This window comes from Centruroides sculpturatus, unplaced genomic scaffold (assembly GCF_000671375.1).
Source record: "Centruroides sculpturatus isolate CEXI.00-Female unplaced genomic scaffold, Cexi_2.0 scaffold1288, whole genome shotgun sequence".
Lineage (NCBI taxonomy): Eukaryota > Metazoa > Arthropoda > Arachnida > Scorpiones > Buthidae > Centruroides > Centruroides sculpturatus.
This window is the reverse complement of record NW_019385439.1, coordinates 196,072-211,236: the sequence shown is the minus strand read 5'-3', so window position 1 is coordinate 211,236 and position 15,165 is coordinate 196,072. Positions and strand designations below refer to the sequence as shown.

The 15,165-nt window shown below is 27.3% G+C and overlaps 1 protein-coding gene across 2 annotated transcripts in view; it reads right to left on the bottom strand.

Annotated features, from left to right (window-relative positions):
• The window catches only part of LOC111639005 (integrator complex subunit 6-like), a 67,941-nt gene that overhangs the window by 4,648 nt on the left and 48,128 nt on the right, over positions 1–15,165 (bottom strand). For both annotated transcript variants that reach the window (XM_023384780.1, XM_023384779.1), the window contains 8 exons: positions 14,551–14,703; positions 13,100–13,232; positions 10,865–10,959; positions 10,236–10,346; positions 7,313–7,658; positions 6,119–6,255; positions 2,278–2,551; positions 1,025–1,276 (listed from right to left, as the gene is read on the bottom strand). In XM_023384780.1, coding sequence (XP_023240548.1) covers positions 1,025–1,276; positions 2,278–2,551; positions 6,119–6,255; positions 7,313–7,658; positions 10,236–10,346; positions 10,865–10,959; positions 13,100–13,232; positions 14,551–14,703 — 1,501 coding nt within the window. The remainder of the gene's footprint in view (positions 1–1,024; positions 1,277–2,277; positions 2,552–6,118; positions 6,256–7,312; positions 7,659–10,235; positions 10,347–10,864; positions 10,960–13,099; positions 13,233–14,550; positions 14,704–15,165) is intronic.

Sequence of the window (15,165 nt, the reverse complement as noted above, 5' to 3'; positions counted from 1 at the left end):
GGTGTGTGGATTAACAATAATAGCTCAGCAGATTTATTTATTACTGTATTAGTAAAACAAGAAAACAAAGATATCTTGCTTTTTGGTCAAAAAAGGTTCAAATGTCAAAAAGTTCTGAAAGATAGTTTAGCAGTTTAATTTTTACCACTGAATACAATATTTAGATTGCAATCTTTATATCAGGAAATCATTCAAAACTTTAAATTACAATATAGAGAACTTATTGTATGGAAGATGTTGCATGTTATCAAAGATGAATCATGCACAATTAGAATGAATCTGTTAGATGCAATGTCAATAATTAATAAAAGTTCTCAAAAGCTTAGAAGTTTCATAAAACACTATTGAAATTGTTTTACACAAAAATTTAGAATAAGTCAGTATGGAAAGTCTGCTACTATTGAGATGGGATAAACAATTTGTTGATGCTTCAAATAAGTCAAAATTTCCATTAGAATCCACGTAATATATTGAAGAAGACTGGAATATTCTCATTACAGCATCGAGTGACAAAAAAGAGACAAATATCATAATGTAGGAATGGCAGAAAAGCTCTGGAGTTATTAAGAGGCTTTCTAGAAACTACACCATTCACCAAAGATATTTTTGAGGCTGTCAATTGTATTGAAAAAAATTGTTGAGCAAGAAGAAATGAATCGTCAATGACAAACTCATATAACAGACATTTTTCACTAAGACTGCCAATGTCTATTCATTTATATTATTTTGTATATACATGTATATAAAAAATAATAAAATATAATTAATTTTAAGTCTAACTATATTGTTATTGAATGATATTTATCATCTCATTAAAATGGTAATTTCCATAATTTGAAATTTCGTTAACTTGAAAACTTTTCCCATTCCTTCCACTTTGAGCTATTGAGAGCCTACAGTGCATGTGTACGTAAAAATAACCATAAAAAGAGCAGAACAGTAATACAAATCTATTATATGTTATTATAATGATAAAAATTTAATTATTAGAATTAAAGAACTTTTTAAAAAAATTAATACTTACTTCTTCCAGGCCTTCTAATTTCTTTAAATATTTCAGCTCTAATACGAACAATTTCAGCTCTCATGGACCAGTCTCTAAAGAAATTTTCATTTTGTTCTAAATCGTCAGAATCTAAACTTGTAACATCATTATTTATATTCCACCCATCTATGTGATTGGAAGTAGGTCTTGAATTTACATGATTGAGTAATATTCTATTTGATGAATTATGAATATCCCACGGGGAATCATTTCCTTCATTAGTTTGGTTTGCTAAATAGGAGAGAAAAAGCATTGAATTATTTGTAAATTTACTAGTAATAATGAATAATTTGACAAATTTATTTATAACTAAATTACAAGTAGTCAGTCCCTGACTTATGACAGTTCCTTTCAGAGATCTGTTGCAAGTTGAACAAAAAAAAAAAAAAAAAAAAGATATTGAAAATAATGGGATATGGTTTATAAAGCTGCACATAAGCATATACGTGTATGTTTATGTGCAGCTTTACATCAGTATATATATATGTAAATATATACTGATGCATACTGTATATATATATATGTAAATATATATATATTATAATCAGTATACATATGTAACTATCATAATCTAATATAATGATGCTGTTTGGGGATATTACACTTCAAACTAATGTTTAACATCTCAATCAATCATGATGTTTTATTAACACAGATTCACAGAAACAACCACATAGTCAAAGGAATAAAAAATCATACTGAGGGAGTATTGGAATCTTCATGTGAAATTTATTTTATTTTTATCATTAATTTTCATTTATTTAATTTACTATCAGTTCACATTCATCTTATTATAAAATTGAAATTTGAATGACAATCCTGACCAAATAGCTCTACAGAAAATTTGTTTTGCATTTATTTTTTGGGAATAAAAGATTAAAATGAGTTTTAATCAAAATAGATAAACTATATATATACTGTATATATATGAATTACTGTTATGTAAGTGTATACAAGTGTTTATTTTATCTATTACAGTATTTCATTTAACATTTAATTAGTATTCTGTTCAATTAGCATGACTGATTGGAATCTAACCAACTTTTCAATATGTTCCATTGCACATTCAAATAGTCACAAGTCAAGAGCTAAATGTTGATTTTAATATAATTTATACATATATATATATATATATTATATATATAATTTTTAAATACAGTTTTTATTGCAATTTTTAATTGTAATTTATCATCTTGTTGAAATATTCTAAAAGTTAAATTCTCTCTACTTACATTGTATATTCATTCTTCCTTTTGATTCAAATAATAATTCTATATCTTCGGGACCATTTGATGTCGGTTGAGGAGAGAGAGAATTTTGCAAATTCATATTTGAAGTCGGACTAGGACTGTGTGGCCTCCAAAGTCTAAATTCACGTGGCAGAGGTCCTGGTTTTCTTTTGGAACGTGGAAAACCAGTAGGAGAATCTACAGGTCTTTTCTGGCCGCGAGTTGGAGATCCACCACCGCCCACTGGGTCAATATCTGCTTCATCAACCATCATCCTCTGTTGTTATATAAAATTTATTATATTAAATTAAATTTTAACCTTTGTTTTAAAAATATCTTAATCAAAAGATACAGCAAGATCTTAAAAATGCTATTATTTATTTGTATAAAAGTATATTTAAGATATTAAATGCATTTATCAATTTATTAAATATAACATGTATTGGAAATGTACAATTGAATTATCTGTTTTTGAAAGTTAAATTAGTTTTCTGCAGGTTTCTAGTGCTTGATAGTATTCGGTATTGTTTAATGATATCATATTTTTCTCTACTTTCCTTTCCACTCCTTTGATCATTTCAACTTTTTAAACTAAAGACAAACTTGTGTATGTTCCATACTTAGATAAAAAAAAAAAATACAGTGAAACCTCGGTATATGACCTTAATCCATTTCTGGTGTTTGGACTTATACAGAATAGGACATATACCAAACCAACCTTTCCCATAAGAAGTAATGTAAAAATGATTAATCTGTTCTCATGTAAAAAAAATGGCTGGCTTTAAACACCTTGCTTTCCTGGCTAGTTCCTGCTTGATTTTTCATGAGATCAGCATGTATCTTTTTAGCTTTCTCGCAAATAATTGCTTCTGATACGCTGTTGCCAGCACACTGTTTTTCAGTTATTCAAAGCAAAAGCAATTTCTCAACATGATTTAATGTCTTTGATCTCTGTTTAGAAATTGATTTAACCCCTTTTGCAACGTTAGCAAATTTAATAATGTCTTTATTTTTCACGCTTGTGAATATCATCATTCTTGGAATATGGTATGCAACAGTTAAATCTCAAATATGCATGCCACCTTCATATTTCTCAATGATCTCTTTTTTCAGTTCCATTGTGATTCTAGTCATTTTTTTAGTTTTCTGTTGCTTTTCATTTGCCTTTTTGCAATTCATGATTAATAAAAATAATAAAATTTTACTTACAAATTAAAATCAGAAGAAATTTAACAAAGTTATAAACCAAGGCACTGCGAACGTCTAGTCTGGTCTAATACACCAATAGTGCTACTTGTTCATAGATGGTGCGTATAATTGAATTAAGTCGTATACCGAGCAAAATTTGTTTTGTTCAAACAGGACATATTCCGAATTGGACATATTCTAAAGCAGACGTATACTGAGGTACCACCGTATAGCTAAACAACTTTGCTATCTAGGTGCAAATGTCATTAAAATTGACATTTTGTAGTCCTGAAAATGCCACATATATTATGTGACAATTTTGGGATTACAAAATGGCCTGTAAAACTCATGCATTTCAGGAAATCCCCAAAATGCATACACGATATAAATCAGATGACCTTTAGCTACTTTCTCTTTTCATTTTCAAAATGCGAGATGTAGTAACTTCAAATTAACAGATTCAACTAGAGTTTATTATTATAAATTAGTAATGTTTAAAATCAAATTTTTTTTATAAATAAATATTGCTGTTATTAAATTAGATTTTTCATTACACAATACAGTCAAACGTAATTTATATGTTTTTCAAGGAAAATGAGAAAAATGTATAAGTGAAACTACTTTTCAATTGCTTTTAGAGTGATTATAGTCAATGCAAAATATAGCACAACACAAATTAACACTATACAACTGAATCTGTACAGTGTTTATTAAAAAAAAAGTGTATAAAGTTAAGTCATGCACATTAAAAATTGATAAAGTTTTGTGTTTCTTGTTTTTTTGATGATCTTGTCACATACAAAACTAGTGACATCAGAGTTGTCTCTTTTTGTCAAAACTCCAGTCATGTGAAAGAATGAAGAGTCATTCAAAAAGTTACTTCACACTGGCAGAAAATAGTGGAAATGAATAAGAAACTAGAAAGAAATTTTTATTTGCTTAGCAAAATTAGTACACATTACAAAATGTGTAATGCCAAACTTTTCAACATGTTGGATTAATTAAAGGAGAGATTTGAAAAATAAAAAAATTGACTGGAAACAGCATCACATATTACATATTTGCTCTGCTTTTTAAATTTGTTGGAGATTTGCTGTCAGTATGGACAAAGTTAAAATGAATACGTAAGTTGCTTTTTCAGATTTTTTAATAATCGCTTCAAATTTTTCCATTTTAAAGTGAATAATGCTTAAGTAAGAAAAAAGTGATGTAGAATACTGAAAAATTCGATGTATAAGTGTAAAATTGTGTAAATAAAAAAATATATATAACTGGTGTTTTATAATAGAGAAAGTACTGTGCAGAAAGTAATATATAATTGCAAAAAACATACAATTGAGAAATGTATAAGTAAGGTTTGGTTGTACTTGTAAGAGCCACCGCAAACTACAGGAAGCAGGAGCTAGTGCACACTCAGTTACGCTCCAATGTCCCGCCTTCTTTCCTGAGGCTATGAGCAATTTTCCTCGCTCATCCTTGCTAGTGCAACTGCTCTATCTGTTAAATTCTGTCAATGGTGTGCATATCTTGCATCACTGTGCTAGCAAATGAATAACTGCTCAGGTGTGAAGAAAGGGATGGGACCTGTGACATCATTGGGTGTACTAGTATACGTTTGCTAGTGTTTTGCTCTTGCATAGCAGTAGTTTGCAACAGCTCTTACTAATACAAGAAATTTACAGTTCTATTTCTGGTATGTTTGATCAAAGAACTGTTCTGAATAACTAATCATATTACAGTATATATGAAATAAATAACCAGTATTCTTAGCAGCAGTTATTATTCAAATAAAACTGGTACAGTAGAACCTCGAAAACTCGTCCCTCGATAACTTAGCACTCCGGATAACTGGTCCACATCTTGGCAGGGCGAAAAAATCCTTAGTTAATTAATTTTCATTATAGACAGCTTTATAAAAGTATAAAAGCTCTCATAAAGTATTTTTCTGAGGTCTGTCTTATCAGGTAAATTACTGTACACAGTGTATTCATTAATTTTCATTTTCATNGCTCTATCTGTTAAATTCTGTCAATGGTGTGCATATCTTGCATCACTGTGCTAGCAAATGGATAACTGCTCAGGTGTGAAGAAAGGGATGGGACCTGTGACATCATTGGGTGTACTAGTATACGTTTGCTAGTGTTTTGCTCTTGCATAGCAGTAGTTTGCAACAGCTCTTACTAATACAAGAAATTTACAGTTCTATTTCTGGTATGTTTGATCAAAGAACTGTTCTGAATAACTAATCATATTACAGTATATATGAAATAAATAACCAGTATTCTTAGCAGCAGTTATTATTCAAATAAAACTGGTATTTACAATTTTTTTTTATTATTAAACTCGTGTAAAATTTTGTTTTATCATTATAATTAAACTCGAACAAAATACAAGCTATTAATTATACAATATTCTAACAGACTTGCATCAAGAAATATATAATTTATTTCTTGATGCAAGTGTGATATTATTAAATTGTAAGCAGGTAAATTATATAGTGTATGATAAAGTATACTGTATGTATGCATTTCTTAATGGTGCTTTAAAATAAAACATATTTCACTTTGTTTTTGAAATAATTATTATTATAAATAAACATTTTCTTAAATGTAATTATTTCATAAAACATGCTTAATATTTTTAATTTAAATTTTACCTTTTCTATCTTAAATGGATTTCCGAACATGTGCTGTCGAACTGGCGTTGATTCAATCTCACGAAGCGGCGTCGGCATCCGTTTTAAATATTCCTGATAGTTACCCATTTGACTAACTGGTAAGCTATGTAACTGATCTATACAAAATAAACATAAATTGCATAAGAAATATATTATTTTATTTTATTTTATGCTACATATATCATCTGATAATATAGAGATAATAACTTTTAAAAATTTGTATTATTGGGTAGTTTTTGCCCAAAGATGAAACCAGTATTTTTTGGTTTCAACATTATTAATTTAATAGAATTGATAAAAATTTATTGTCAGACAAATATTCAAAACTATCATAGGAAACTGCCCTGAAATATATCCCTATTAATCTTTGTCTTTTACTACATAATTCTGCTTCCAGTTAGAAAGAACAAGTGAAATTTTCCAAGAATTTATTAAGTATTATAAACAGTTAATTAAATGAAAAAATATATTTTTAACATATGAAATAACCATGAATGAGAAAAAGAATTAAAAGCTTTTCTATAATTTATATAAGCAATTAAAATATTATGCTTCCTCCTAAGTGTATCCGTAATAATGAAGTCAAAAACAGTTGTTCTTATATCTCATTGCCTTCTTAATACTTTCTTTTTTCTCCTAAAGAAAATATTCTTTATGTTTCCAAATAATTAAAAAGTTTTGTAAATATTTCATACACAGATTTGAGGCATATAATCAGATGATAATTTTTTGGCTCCGTATAATCTCCTGTTTTGAAGATCATAAATGTTATACCACCACCTTCAAAAGAAATATCACCAGCAAAAAATTTAATGAACTATAATAAAAGAAAAAGTTTTTGAAACAATTTTTTGTTGTGGTGTAACCACCACAAAATATTTATGAAATTACAATTGGATCATCAATGGCTTTTTAGAAAGCTACAAGTTGTATTATTATGTTGCTAATGTCTGACTTCTCACTTAGCTGCTAAAAACAACTGTTTTATCATGTTTGTATACTGTCAGTGTATGTATCTGTTTAAAAAGTTCTATGTAAAATATATTTAATATTACTTCTTTTTGCAGTAGCTTTAATTTTATCATTAACACTTAATTAGCAGAAATATATAAAAATGAAAAAAAATTACTATTAATTTGAATAATTTCATAGAAAAAAGATTTTAAAACTCACCATCATCTTGTATTCGAGTATGATTAACTGAAGACTGTAAATAATTTGCTCTCATTCGAGCTATCTGATCTAATAACGTGCGACGTGAAATGTCAAATGGATTACGATAGCTTTCCGTCTTGATTTCCTTATCTTTAATTCCAAGCATAAAGCCAGTGAAATCATTTAATTCAGATTTATAATTACTAAATCTTTCGACGATTGCCGGATTTGATGTTAAACTTATTTCTGATAATTTCACTGCAGGTCCCATTGATCTGCCAATAGGATTTACACGGATACCTTCTGGTGTCAATGGTTTTCCAGTCCCAACTGAACTTATCAATTTTTCAAATTCTGCTTTTGCCTACAATTATAATATGATAAAATACAAATTATTATATTATATTTAATATAAAGCTTACAGTAAACTAAAGAAAAACTGGATAAGTACAAAATAAATGTGTTATTTTTTTTATTTAATTTTTTAATTCTTCCTAAATGAAGACAGTTAAACCTATCCAAAATCCTCTGTGCACAGCCTTGTATTTATAACAACTTCACATAAACTACAAATATAAAAATGATAATTTTCACTGTAAACAAGCTGTGAATATCATACAAATATAAATGTCTGTAAGCTCGATAGTTGCTTTGATTTTTATTAAAAAAAATCAATTATATGTAAGAGTACATATAAATATTATAATAAATAACAAAGCTGTCTATGGTAATTTTTTTTATTATTCAACATTTTAATAATACTAAATCATGAAATATTAAAAAATTTGATTTATGTATACTTTACAGATATTTTATTTGGTCCTCCATTAATACATCTGCCCAACCATATTCTAGATCTTATTAAAATTATATTGCTAAAATAACAAAATGTTCAGATAAATATTTTAAGTTTATAACAACTTGCAAAAAACTTCTTATGTCTATTTGTTCATTCAATTGTAAAATATCACACCATTTTATTCAATCGACATTACACAATCATCAATTATATGGTTGTTATTCTGTACATTAGCCACAGATCTGACAAAGGTCCTATCTGAAGGACCAGTGGACGCTTCCAGTAGTCCCTTAAAACAGATGGTTGTAATCTGTGACTGGGCATATCAGCAGGTCTCTGGCTGGTCATGGTACTGTACATCCATCTAATATAGCAAAATTAACCAAAAAATGTAAAGGGGTAATTAGTGTACATTTTCAAAATGATGGATTGTCTTTGGTATGCATGTGTGTTAGTTTTTTTATGGAAACACAAATTACCACTGATCAAAGCTATCTTAGGTAAACAGTGAGAGTACTAGGAATTTAAGAACTGCAAATTATTATTATTATTACTGTATTACACTTTCAACTTGTTGTAAGGTTTAAAAAACATTCTTTTCCGATGATATGCATTTCAATTGTAATTTAAGTCATTTGAATTAATTAACATGTTTATTGTGTTCTATATTAATAAAGCACTGCATTTAATAACTTTTTTTTTAATCAATCACCTATATTAAAGATGTTAAAGTGCAACATTCAAAATTAACAAAACTAACCTTTATTACCACTGCCAGTAGGCTCCATGGCCTGGCAGTGGTAATAAATTCATTCATCCAAATTATTGTAAAGTAATTTTCTATTATTTTGTTCTTGAATAAAAAAGTATGCATTATTAACATATTCAACTGTCTTCCCAAAATATGCAAAATATTTGAGATGGGTATCAGCCATGATTTTCAATTAAAAAAAAAGGATTAGTTATGCAAGTTTAAAATAATCATTATCACTCATCATTGTCTGATCTTTTTGACTAAAAACATGAAACATGTAATTCCAACTGAAACAAAATAGAACAAACTAATATTTACTTCATTCAAGACAATGCTTATCCTAATATAAATTTTCAGCTAATATACAAACTTCAAAATCTGAATGGATAAATTGTGTCATCGTTCATAATAATCTGTATGCCATCACAAAAAATCTTTTAAGAAAAAAAAAATAAATAAAATTCAATAATGAGAAAATTTTACTACAATAATTCTCTCACTAATCACCATTTTGTGAAAGAGCTCAATAGTAATAATGTTCCTTTTGGCATTGCTTTACAGTTCAAATGAACCAAAGAGAATGTAAGATTACGCTATGATCTATGGAAAGAAATGATGCAAAAAGTGATCCACAAGTAGCATCTGCTTCAGAGGAGATGGCTATTAAACAGCATCAGTTCTCTGTCAGGAACAGCTAATTAATCAACACTTCGTTTTAGGCAAAGATACCTGCTTATATGGAGGTAAAAGATTGGTTGTGACATGTTCTCAGTAAAATACCAGCTTAAATGTTGTCTGGTGGACAACATTCAATGTGGTCCAAGTTTATGGGTTAGACAGAGGTTCATGTTTGAAAAATCTGCATCACAAACACAATCACCATCTCACTCACACACAATAAGCAACATATACCAATCCAAGCAAAGTGCTTTAGTGGCAATTCAGTCACTGGCCACTAAGCAAAGTCAAAAAATCATGTCAACAGATGAAGTAAAAACAAAACATGAATAAATATGTCATCCATGCCTACTGCACAACCTCAAAATTGGAAACATAAACAGACAGTACATGACAAATTCACACAAAAGTATTTTCACCTCACTGCTACACAGAAAAAAAAATTATATGCAAAAATTTTATCCCATAGACATAACTTAAACATATCAATTAAGAAGTTTCAAGAATAACTAAAGATATGCAATCAAAATTCTTCTTCAAAAGCAATAAAAATGTATTGTAATCAAATACGACAGATAATTACTTGGAACTATAGATGTTAGTTTAATTTATTTGGTAAAATTTTCTAATAAAACTGTTACTCAAATGTGAATATTTTATATTTAAGCCTATAATATGATAGCGTATATTTGAATTTTCATTAAACTTACTTGATTTTTTAATCTTTTGAGGTAGTTCAATACACTATAACTTAAGCAATTCTCCATGCTGTCAGGTACTAAATTTGGTGCTCCCATTCGTTGTAAAGCTCTTTTCAATGGCTAAAATGTTTAAAATATTTTATGTATAACAAATAAAAACAATTATTAAGAAATAAGGACTTAATTACTAAGATTATGATGAAAAATATGATATTACTTAGAAACTAAAAGTCATTGTTTTAAACATCTTATTTTATATAATTAACATTTTAGAATTTGCTATTTTGATCCAAAATAGGTATTAGCTTTAAAGTTAAAAATCTGTTGAATTCTTAATATTAGTGAACTCTAAATTATAAAATTATAATAATTTACATATTAATAATTAATCCGGTGTTTATTTATAAAAATCATCAAATAAATATGTAAATTTATAAAGCTGACATATAATTGTTTTAATAAATTCTTTAAATTATTATTATTTAAATATTTATTAATAATAATAGCAAGTTTATTGCCATTAAAGTTAGTCCTGTTGCAGGGATTTACTTACATAATAAAATTAATACTTCGTATATTATTTAATTATTATTTATTTTATTAAATAATAGTTAAATATTTATTAGTTTTCTACTTACACCAGCATAGTAAAGGGGCATATTTTTCAAATAATTGTCAAACTGAATTTTCCATTCTCGGGTAGGTTTACATCGATGAACTTTAAATAATTCATCTATTGAAATAAAATTTTAACAATTATGTATTATTTATAAACATAAACATTTCAATAAAATTAATGAAAAGAATTTTATTAACACTTTTAAACTGTTTTTTATTTTTATTTATTTTAGAAAATGACAGTTTCGACTTTTCCAAAACTTTACAACAATAAAAAATCTTTATTTTATAAAATTTTCAGTATATTTTAAGCTTGTTTTTATGCGAAAATGAAAAATTTGCAAAATAAATTTATTACATTCAGTGAAAACCAAAATACATTATTCTGCCAATTCCTTCTTACAGTTTAATGACAATTTATTAATGTAACAATTTATACACATAGAAATTCTTTATTTAACAGTTTATGAAGTGATTTCTTCAAAACCAATGTAAAAGGCTACTTCTGTGGTGTGTGAAAAAGGATGAATTGATAGACTCAAAAATTAAATAATTTTTTGTACATAGTCTGAATCTCTAATTAATAATTAGAAGAAAAATATCCTGAGTTCATCATGAAATTGTAACTACATGCAAATCAAAGATAGCTCGTATCCACCACTAGAGGGCTTGAACCTGATACTGAAGGTATAAAACTTGGCAGTTGGTGAGAAGATTTACTTAATTTTAATGTAAAGGCGTCAGATACCTAAAATGAAAGGCTGACGTCTGATCGTTTTTAATTGTAAATTTTTACCTATTGTTATACGTTTTTTATGAAGTGATTTCTTCAAACCGATGTAAAAGGCTACTTCTGTGGTGTGTGAAAAAGGATGAATTGATAGACTCAAAAATTAAATAATTTTTTGTACATAGTCTGAATCTCTAATTAATAATTAGAAGAAAAATATCCTGAGCTCATCATGAAATTGTAACTACATGCAAATCAAAGATAGCTCGTATCCACCACTAGAGGGCTTGAACCTGATACTGAAGGTATAAAACTTGGCAGTTGGTGAGAAGATTTACTTAATTTTAATGTAAAGGCGTCAGATACCTAAAATGAAAGGCTGACGTCTGATCGTTTTTAATTGTAAATTTTTACCTATTGTTATACGTTTTTTATGAAGTGATTTCTTCAAAACCGATGTAAAAGGCTACTTCTGTGGTGTGTGAAAAAGGATGAATTGATAGACTCAAAAATTAAATAATTTTTTGTACATAGTCTGAATCTCTAATTAATAATTTATTTAACAGATAAATGTTTTTGAAGTTTATTAACTTAAGCCAAATGATGTATTATGATGTATTGTAAAATTTTGTTGAAATAGACATTTTATTTTCTGCTGTTTATCAACGTAAATATAATAATGAAAGGTAGATTTTTTTAATTTGCTTGGTATCATGTACTTAAATCTTGAAAACTCAAATTTCATCTACTTCTAATTAAGATGGAAGGACATAGTTAGAGTCTGACTATAATGTATTTTAATCATGTTTTGGGGATTGTTCCACCCTATCATCATCTTCATCCTCATGAAACCCAATAAACATAACCAAATGCACAATTTAATGATGTGTGTGCGTGTGTGTGTGTGTAAATGCACTGTAGTTCAAATGAACCAAAGAGAATGTAAGATTACGCTATGATCTATGGAAAGAAGTGATGCAAAAAGTGGTCCACAAGTAGCATCTGCTTCAGAGGAGATGGCTATTAAACAGCATCAGTTCTCTGTCAGGAACAGCTAATTAATCAACCAATTAAAATATTATGCTTCCTCCTAAGTGTATCCGTAATAATGAAGTCAAAAACAGTTGTTCTTATATCTCATTGCCTTCTTAATACTTTCTTTTTNCAAATGCACAATTTAATGATGTGTGTGCGTGTGTGTGTGTAAATGTACTGTAGTGATGTATAAGATAGGGATGGACTCTTTCCACCATGATCTTGAAGACATGGCCAATAAATATATTAAAATTATTTTAATAAATAAATTCATTCAGCAGTTGCTAAATCAGATTTACTCAGCAGATAGAATGTTGAACTGGATATCCACAAACTGTTAGTCCAAAAGCTAAGCAACTGTGTTTTTACATCTTACAAAAATTAATCTGCTGGGTTGCAATGCATTTTACTTTATTCTATTTTAATTAACTACCGTATAAAATACTTTCCTGATAATATTAATTGAAATATATAAAATAAACAAACTTACCAAGAAGTGGCAAAAGAATAGGATAATTGTAAGGAAGCACAAATAAATTAACACAAGTCAGACTGGTACTAGCTTTTAAATAACCAAATGTATGTCCTATTTCAGTGCTTTTATGACTGTTGCTAATGAATACCTAAAATTTAATAAAAATATAAAAATATTAACGTTACAAATCTGAAGATGATCACTAAAGGTGAAAATATTATCATATTTTAGGGATAAATATTTGGTTAGTTTAATTTACACCCATTTAGAATTCTATGAATTTGCTAAACTATTACATTATCTGCATTAAGAATTTAATAAAATTATTAAAAACAAAGAAAGAACATTACTGTCTTTAGATGTTAAATCCTTTAATTATAAATTATAACTTACAAAGTATAAAAATAACAAACATTGGCTAATACTTTCAATAAATTGATCAAACAAATTGGAAATTCAAAAATGGTTGTTTGAAGCAACCTCACACAGTTTCTTCTTTCTTTTTATAAATTAATTTTGGTGTGATGTCTTCCTAAGCTTTTGTAATCTTGATAAGGTGATTATATATTACCTTATCATAATAATCATGATATATTACCTTATAAAAACAAATTAAAACATTTATATTTTCATTAACACTTATTAAATAAAATTTAAAAATTTTTGAATGTTAGAATTACAATTAAAATCATAAATTCAAAGTAAATATTTGAGTGGAAAACTATATTTGGATTAAGAGCTATCTGTTTTGTACTGATATATAAATCTGAAATTCGTTTAAATGCTCAATTAAATGATAAACTATCTTGAAGTAATGATTTTGTATTAATTTTAAAAATAAATAAAGTTTAGACATTTATGAATCCGTAACATTATAAAGTTTCAGATTCTTAAATATCAAATTGCAGACTGTTGATTGATTGATATTTCATTTTTCTGATTTGAATCATTTATTTATTAAAAATCTGTGTTGTAATACTTTTCTTCAAATTATTTTTTAAATTACTTTAAATAATATTGGCTTGACGCAAAAGTTTCTGGAATTTTCTAGACCTCTGTAGAATATTCAAAATTAATCTCATATAGTCAGTGACCCATCCAATCAATGGAAAGTGTTTGAATGTAATGGCAATTATTTTCTTGAATAAACTATTTTTTGTTTTTGAAATGAATGTTGAACTATAAAGCTATAGAAAATTCCAGAAACTTTTGCATTGACCCAATATAATCTTAAAAAATAGTTATTTTAAGTTTCAGAGTGTTTTTCTTCTGTAGGCACAAGATTGCATGATGTCATCTTCCCACCAAAATTGGAAAATATTGAGAAAATTTGATATAACCATTCAACATAACATCTGGTTTTGAGAGGTCCCTTAAAAGTCACTATAAAGCATGTCTACTGTATTATTGAATTTCCAATTTGTAAATTAAAAAATTCAAATTAGTTTTTACTATTAGTATCTTACCTGCCAAGCGACTGTAGGTTGTTTACGAGATAAAATGTATTGCGTTAAAGGGCTTGGTTCTAATTCATACTTATCGAATGGTAAATTATCAATAACCATTGGTTCATTATTAGTACATGTAAATTTTACGACTGGATGTGCATTTCTTGGAGGCTATATTAAAAAAAAAATCAAATAAATAAATTATTTTAAATTAGATTTTTCAAAATAATGCATCAAATGAGAAATGTATTGAAATTACGTTATGAAATTTGATAAATTATAAAGATGTATTTAATTATATACAAATAAAGAATTAGATTAAAATCTGTTTATTTCTTTCATATGAAACTAATCATCAACATAAAATAATAGATTTTGCAGACAAATTTGTAATTATAAATAAAATAAAAAAGACGGCTAAATTAAGATTATCGAATAATTACTTGTAGAAATACTTTGATCTAAGTTTAATTAACATCAGCTCTTAAAATTGGATACAGATTCTGATAAAATAAAACAAAACTTTCAAAATTTCTATTTTTTCAAATTCTAATTTATGAGAATTAACTGTATATGGGCACCGCTCAATTTATAATCATTTAGATTATAAATTGAGCAGATTGCTAAGCATTA